General features: G+C 40.9%; 2 protein-coding genes and 1 long non-coding RNA gene across 3 annotated transcripts; 1 reads left to right on the top strand and 2 right to left on the bottom strand.

The window, feature by feature from the left end:
* Positions 1-299: 299 nt before the first annotated feature.
* Positions 300-2990, bottom strand: LOC134209178 (uncharacterized protein K02A2.6-like). The gene is made up of 3 exons (XM_062685162.1): positions 2116-2990; positions 1753-1934; positions 300-1696 (listed from the first exon to the last, which is right to left on the bottom strand). The coding sequence occupies exons 1-3, from the start codon at positions 2988-2990 to the stop codon at positions 300-302; spliced, it is 2454 nt and encodes an 817-aa protein (XP_062541146.1).
* A 742-nt stretch (positions 2991-3732) lies between these two features.
* On the bottom strand, positions 3733-6476 carry LOC134215005 (uncharacterized). The gene is made up of 2 exons (XM_062694270.1): positions 6127-6476; positions 3733-5244 (listed from the first exon to the last, which is right to left on the bottom strand). Exons 1-2 carry the CDS (start codon positions 6180-6182, stop codon positions 3867-3869), a joined length of 1434 nt encoding a protein of 477 aa, XP_062550254.1. The 5' UTR covers positions 6183-6476; the 3' UTR covers positions 3733-3866.
* Positions 6477-7005: 529 nt separating this feature from the next.
* Positions 7006-7629, top strand: LOC134215004 (uncharacterized). Its single transcript, XR_009979994.1, has 2 exons — positions 7006-7262; positions 7453-7629. It is a non-coding gene; the product is annotated as an uncharacterized LOC134215004 (long non-coding RNA).

The following is a 7629-nucleotide window of genomic DNA, read 5'->3' as shown; positions in this document are numbered from 1 at the left end:
GACATCAACCCTACACATAATTTCTTTTCCATTCTGTTCCATTCAAAAGTCAAGGACGCTCAATGCTAAAACCATATTTACCCGAATCACAGCAATCGGAGAAAATGTCAATTTTTCATACTTTGTTTTGTCTCTAGTTCGTTCGATTCTTTTTCATTACTTCTATCTAGTCTGTATAGGTCTGTACGTAAATAAGCAAACGGTAAGTCAAGGTACAGTTATTTTCGTTTTATTTTATTGTTATGCTAATCCTCTACATTTCTTCCTTCCTCTACTCTAATAGTGATTGAGATCACCGTCTACTGGAACACCATATAAACAAATTTGTCATCGAATCTGCCTGGCCGCTTGAGGGTGTCTCGACGGCGGAGTTGTTTATGCGGCGAAGTGTGTGGATCCAAAACACTATCCGAAACGGATGCATCTGGATCACCGATATCCGTGCCACCATTTAAATCTCCTTCATCGTCAACATCTGGAAGTGCCGCACAACTGGAATTGCCGCGAAAATCGTCCCCGACTGAAGACTCGTTTGTCGACCAAGGAACTTTTTTGATGTCCTGCACATTGCGAGCGTATTGTATACCATTCCGGCTCATCACAACAACTTTGGGACCATCTCTCGCCACGACCTTGTAGTGTTCCTGTGAGAAGATTGGATCTGTTTTGGACCTCTTTTGCTGAGCCAGTAGAACCGTATCTCCAATTTTTATCACAGACTGTTTCGCACCGCGAGCTAAATCTGCATCCTGTTTGCTTCTTAATTTCGTTTCAGCGTCTTTTTCACGTACGTCCGTACGATCCAGCTGCTTACTTGAGCTTTCCCAGAGACACGGAAAATGACCACGAAACTTCCATCCACACATAAGTTCGAAAGGTGTTACCATTAGTCTGGAATGTGGAACCAAATTGTTATGATTATGTGTGTACAATTGAAGTGCGCGTCTCCAGTTCTGCCCATCAATCTTAGATGCTGCCAGTGCTTTCGTTATTCCTTGGTTCTGTCGTTCCACAGCCCCATTTGACTGTGGACTAAGTGGAATCGACTTGCGCACTTTAACGCCTTTGTCTTCCCAAAACTTAATGAATGTAGTTCCTTGGAAAGGTGGTCCATTATCGCTCTGTAGTATCAATGGGCACCCCCAGAGTTTGAATACTTCGCAAAGAGCAGAGTTCGTACTATTGGCATCCATGTGCTTCATTTCGATTACAGACAAATAGCGGGAATAGGTGTCAACAATCACCAAAAATTCACCTGAGCCAAAACCGGGAATACTGAGAAAATCGATCTGTAGTATCTGCCATGGCCCTTCCGGCAAATCTCTACTGCTCAGGGGAACAGGAGGATTCTTCCGTGATAGACGCAAACATGTATCACAGTTTTTAACAAATCGCTCCACGTCTGATGACATCCTTGGCCACCAAAAATAATCTCTCAGGGTTCGCTTCATCGCAATTTCCCCAATGTGGCCACCGTGTGCCGTATGCATAACACGTTGCCTTAACGAATTCAGCAGAATGGCTCGATTATCTTTGAATATTAAGAATCCAAGCGAGTGTAGGTGTTTCTTTTGTGCTTCGAATTTACGGAGCTCTGGAGGCCATTGATCAAGCTCGATAGCATCGTGTAGTAATTTAAGCTCCTCGTCGTTCTCGGAGTCGACTTCAATTTCTTCCCATGTTACATCCAAGGAACCTAATAAAAAAATATTTAGTTCAGTTTGTATAAATAGTGAACTATTTCAACAGTACCTGTGTCAATCGAAAACAAGAAATGGTTTTCGTCATCCTCTTCGAAGGGAATTGCTTTTTTTGATTGCTTTATTAATCTTGATAAGGCATCTGCTACGTTTGACTGCCCTGGAATTCTTTTCATCTTAAAGTCATATGGTTGTAGCCGGAGGGCCCATGCGTCTGCCCTAGCGATGGCTCGTCTGCCGATACGAAATTTGGACCCAAAAATGTACTCGTTTGCTTCCGCATCGGTTCTTATGATGAAGGTTCTACTCAAAAGGTAGGAAGCGAATCGTTCTACGCCCCAGACGACGGCCAATGCTTCTTTATGTGCATGTGGGTATTTCTTCTCGGTGGGAGTTAACGACTTTGAAGCATTACGTAATAACTCTCGGTACGCCAGCTTCGTTGAACTGCACCAAAACCGCACCGAGACCAATAGGAGAAGCGTCTACGTACAATTCTATAGCGTCTGTTGGACTATAGTATCCAAGTGTCTTTATAGTGTTAAGTGCAGCTTCCTGAAGATACCGAAACTCTTGTTCTTCTTGTCCAGTCCAGTAGAAGTGATTAGCATTAGCTAACGCTCTAAGATTTTCCGTCTTATCTGCTCTGTTTATGATGAATCGGTCAATGAACGTCACCAATCCAAGAAAACTTTTTACTTCACTGCAATTCTCTGGTTTTCGGAACGATTGTAGAGCTGTCAACTTTTCGTCGTCAATTTGCCAGCCTTCCGGTGTAAGAACAAACCCAAGAAAATCGACTGATTGACTTCCAAATACGCATTTGGATTCATTCAATTTTACGTTATGTTCCTTCAGTCGAGCAAGTACCACAGCTAGATTCTCGTCATGTTCTACTTTTGTTTGTCCATAAACCAGCACATCATCGAGATAGTTTTTGCAACCTTTACATCCACCTAGTATCTTTCTTTGTAAGATCTCCTGAAACAAATCCGGAGCGTTGCATAGACCAAACGGTAGCCGCACACAACGGAACATCCCGAACTCGGTAAAAAAATTCGTCAGATGGCGGGATTCAGTATCGAGCTCCACGTGGAAGAAAGCATTACTCAAATCAATCGTCGAGAACCATTTGGCTCCGTTCAGATTGGCAACAATACTTTCCAACGTGGGCATGCTGAACGGTGTCCGGTGAATGTACTGGTTAGGTCCTCTAAGGTCAATGACGAGACGAATGTCATGTTTTCCTTTGGGTACTACTATCATGGACGAGCAGAACGATGTGTCCATATCGTCTGTTACTTTTTCGATTATATCAGCGTTTGCTAGTTGCTGGAGTCGTTCTTCTACTAGCGGTCTAACTGCTTGGGGAATATTTAGATAGATGTTTCGGCATGGTGGCTTAGATGTATTATAGGATATTTTCACTGGGGGAATATTGAATTTTGGAAAAATTTCACTCGTATCTATCGTAGCTATTTCACCCGTAAGAAAAGATACTGTAGAATTTCGTTCATTGCTTATCGGTACCTTCACACCCAAAAGTAGTACACTATATCGTGTCGCTGTTGACCGACTCAGAAGTGATCTAAGCTCTCGAACGACGTAGAATTTCTCAAGGAATATCGGTCTGTCGTTTGAAATAAACAGATATGCCTCGAACGTTGCCAGAACTTCTATTTCGCCCACTGAAGCGTATGCTTTTAGTGAACGGTCTGCTTTCGGCTGTACGTTATAAATCCCGCTACGATATCTGGAATCCGAGGTTATCATGCGATATAGTCCTTCCGTGAGCGTATTGACCTGTGCTCCAGAGTCAATAAGGAACTTGCATGGCATGCCTGCAACGGTAGCCTCAATGATTCCTTCATCTTTTATTTCTTTAATCGTTGCAACCTCTCTAGTCTTCTCTTGTTTCATCGATGCAACAGCATGTACCTGTCGAAAGAATTCTCTTGTAGGGTAAATGTCATCATTTTTATATCTTAACTTTACATTTTATTATTCCATTTTTAGTTTATTTTCCTGAATATTTATGCAAATTATATAAATTAAACATTTTTTGTAAACTCAAAGCTATGAATAACAAAATGACAAAAATGAAACTTTTCGAAGAGTAAATTAAATGGTCTAAACTTCAAGTATTAGAAGGCTTCACACACAAACTTAATTCTCGTTCTCATCACTTACTTTTTCAACAGGAACATCATCACAATCTTCTTTCTGGATTGCGGCAATTTTGCGCGGAGGTGCCTCGGATGTGGCTGTGTCATACTCAGATTCCCGTTTAGTACCCGTATGATATGTTGACTCACAAGCAATTTGTATGTGACCCTTGCGTCCGCAGCTCCTGCAAATTTTGCTAATAGCATGGCACATGGCGGCATCATGGAAAACACTGGTACACCTCCAGCACCTGGTGCCTTGCGCTCTTTGGTTGCCTTGATGAACAAACGGGGTTCTGATGTTATTGGAGACACGCCTCCGTGATGTTTGACGCATTGGGTATCCACGAGTTAAACCACGTTGACGTAGAACGGAAGCATTGAAGTTCTGCCTTCTGTATTGCTGAGCATGATGTGGGAAGTCTGCACTAACCGGCGCTATGCTTGCCGGCTCCTTTGGTTCCTGTCTTTCCTTGAAGAACTGTTCGCTCAGCCTTATGCACTCGATTTCACGCACCTTATCGATGAGGTCCGTAAAGGATCCTTTGCGGTGTAAAATTTTAAGAGCAGCTGTACGGACCTCCTTAGTTCGAGCATGGTCTGCAACCGTTCCCAATATTGCCTCCGATTCTCTATCCTCGCCAAACTCGCACAACCGTGCAGTCGTTCCAACCCGTGTTATGTAGGCCGAATCAGATTCACTCGATTTCTGAAACATGAGTGATAGCTTTCGTCGCTGGAACATAGTGTCCGAACCGGAGCCGAAGAAATTTTTCAGTCGGTACATCGCATTTGAGAATGGAGTGGATCCGAAATCAGGTGCATTCTCATCTGATTTGGCATTTTTGTAAATGTCCAGCAAACGTCTCCCTGCTTTCACCTTGAAGATCATAAACTGTGTAGCTTCATCAGATATTCCAGCCAGTTTCAAGGAGTCTTCCAATAAATCTTTCCACTGCTCAAATGCATGTCGATGTATTTCTCCCTCTTCTCCTGTTGGCATGCATTCAGGGATATTCACCGACGAGATAGATAATTGGTTGATCGACGACATGAACCGGGACTCCTCCAAAGATGATTTGTCTTTCCGAGTGCTGTGTGGTCGGAAGTTTGCGCTATAGTCACTTACGCTTTGATTTTCAATATCAGTGGCCGGCGCAGAACTACCGGCATCTTCGAGCGGCTCCTTTTGCATTCGAATACGTTCCAGTTCTCGTCGAAGCTCATCCGAACGCAGCTTTTCTGCCTCCAGCTCGTTTGCCATTGCGTCGAATTCTTTGATTTTGCGGGCCATATCCTTCTTCTTCATCTTCTTGCTCGCAACGGCGGTTGTCATTGAAGTCGATTCTCCGCTCGCTGTGTTTTGTACAGCTTTTTTCCTTAAAATAGAAAACATATATTTTCGTTGGAGTAATTGGCCATTTGGTTTCTATTTTCTTTTTATATTTGGCTAACTGTATTCTAGAAAATTCTTTCTAGCCTATTTAATACCACTAGGCATACTACACATGTTAGGAAATAAACCCAATCTACAGATTACCATTTGGAAAAAAAATCTCTATTCTTCCGTTTTGTTCGATCTGTGTCCTAGTAAGCCTATTGGTAAATTGTACCAATCTACTTACCATTATCAGAAAACATCAAGGTTTATTTTTCTTTTTTTTTTATTATTTTGACCTGTGTCATAGTAAGCCTACTGGAAAATCTATTCCAGCCTACTTACTACCATCAGGGAGCATCAATTTTTCTCATTTTTTTTCGACCTGTGTCATAGTAAGCCTACTGGAAAATCTATTCCAGCCTACTTACTACCATCAGGGAAAATACATTTTTTTCATTTTTTTTGTTTTGCCTGTGACATAGTAAGCCTACTGGTAAATTATACCAGCCTACTTACCACCATCAGGGAGCATTAAGATTTCTCATTTTTTTCGACCTGTGTCATAGTAAGCCTACTGGAAAGTCTATCCCAGCCTACTTACTACCATCAGGGAAAATCTATTATTTATTAATTTCGACCTGTGTCATAGTAAGCCTACTGAGAAAATTATCCCAGCCTACTTACCACCATCAGGGAAAATCTTTATTGATTTGAGCCTTTGGTAACTGTACCACTAGGTTAAACTATAATACTATATCTCCATTTTGTTTTTTTTGCTGACCTGCTAGGAAAAGTCCACCAAACCAAAATGGCGGCACACAACCCTTTTATTAATAACTTTCTTCGATCCATGATTACATTACTGCGTTTTAATACTTACCCTTTGGGAGCATTTGTAGCGCCATTGTGGTAAATATCCAAATTTTCACCGTCCATTTTTCAAATTCCGAAGATTAGGAGAAATCGACTGTACGCTCCAAAACTAGATTTCTGAATGACGATGATGTGCTCACGTACTCAATTCATCAACTCTCTCTACCTCCTTTCTCACTCACTCTTTCATATTTTAATCCCGATCGGATGATTTACCTTTGTATTGGTCTAATTTTCAAGATCAATTTGTAGAAGAACACAACTTATTTTCAGCTCAAACTCATCCTGCGCACACACATACAATTAAAATAATGTATCTGTATATAGAATTACTTCGCACACTATTGTCCCTTTCCTTAGTGATTTATTTTACCTTTTACGTCAAAAGCTCATCTGGGACATCAACCCTACACATAATTTCTTTTCCATTCTGTTCCATTCAAAAGTCAAGGACGCTCAATGCTAAAACCATATTTACCCGAATCACAGCAATCGGAGAAAATGTCAATTTTTCATACTTTTTTTTTGTCTCTAGTTCGTTCGATTCTTTTTCATTACTTCTATCTAGTCTGTATAGGTCTGTACGTAAATAAGCAAACGGTAAGTCAAGGTACAGTTATTTTCGTTTTATTTTATTGTTATGCTAATCCTCTACACAAACCAGCTCATTTATTTAGATAGTTAGCTAATAAATTATTAATTTGTTGTTAAAATATCAATACATTCGGATTAAAAATGCTACTTATTTAAAAAAAATAAAAAAAACTTATTTCACAAGAAAATATATATTTCCATCGATTAAAATTATTTTTGACCATTAATTGATTCAGTGTCAGTCACAGTGCGCTCTAAACATCGATATTTAGTTGATTTGCATATCCTTTCCTCTCATTCGCTTAGCGTACAATAACAAAACAAAAATATGTTTTCCAACCGAAGCAAACAAGAGTGACCGCAGGACCGTAGAACAAGAGTCCGGTGTTGGCGATTGCGGAAAACTGGTGGTGCCGAGTGCTAACAGTTAGCAAAAGTGCCTCACAAATGTCCCATTTGGATTTCAGGCTTGCTGACCAGCCCATAATACGCCGCAGAAATGTCAGACCATCAGGCACGGCATTGCTCATCTCTCGGAGCCAGCAAAAGGTAAGGTAAAACATGAACATAAAAGGGATCCGTAGAAAGAAATTGGTACCGGTGTCGCGGTACTAATTCCAGCCAGCCAAAACGCTTAACTCCGGTGTTTCAATGACGAAAACAAACAAACAAAGGCGCTACTTTCGCTGGCCGAAATTTTTGCATATCATGGTATAAGATTTCTGTTTTCTGTTTCCAGATAATCTTTGTATTTCGGAGGTCGAAAAAAAAACCGGAAAAATGGTGCATGTTGACGACTACGATGCACACTCCGATGATTGCCTACATTGTTCTGGTGAAGCGGCCACATTTAAGTATAAAATACTGGAATAATCTCCGGAATAATTTATTACAGCAATAAAAAGAAAAAAAAACA

This window comes from Armigeres subalbatus, chromosome 2, assembly GCF_024139115.2.
Source record: "Armigeres subalbatus isolate Guangzhou_Male chromosome 2, GZ_Asu_2, whole genome shotgun sequence".
NCBI lineage: Eukaryota > Metazoa > Arthropoda > Insecta > Diptera > Culicidae > Armigeres > Armigeres subalbatus.
This window is presented reverse-complemented; position numbering and strand designations above follow the sequence as displayed.

Coding starts and splice junctions, on each gene's coding strand:
- LOC134209178 (XM_062685162.1), bottom strand. CDS start 2,990: ATGGACACATCGTTCTGCTCGTCCATGATAGTAGTACCCAAAGGAAAA. Junction 1,935..2,115: donor GGCGTACCGAGAGTTATTAC/GTAATGCTTCAA, acceptor TCGTATCGGCAG/ACGAGCCATCGCTAGGGCAG. Junction 1,697..1,752: donor CTTGTTTTCGATTGACACAG/GTACTGTTGAAA, acceptor TTTTTTTATTAG/GTTCCTTGGATGTAACATGG.
- LOC134215005 (XM_062694270.1), bottom strand. CDS start 6,182: ATGGACGGTGAAAATTTGGATATTTACCACAATGGCGCTACAAATGCT. Junction 5,245..6,126: donor GCTACAAATGCTCCCAAAGG/GTAAGTATTAAA, acceptor TTCTATTTTAAG/GAAAAAAGCTGTACAAAACA.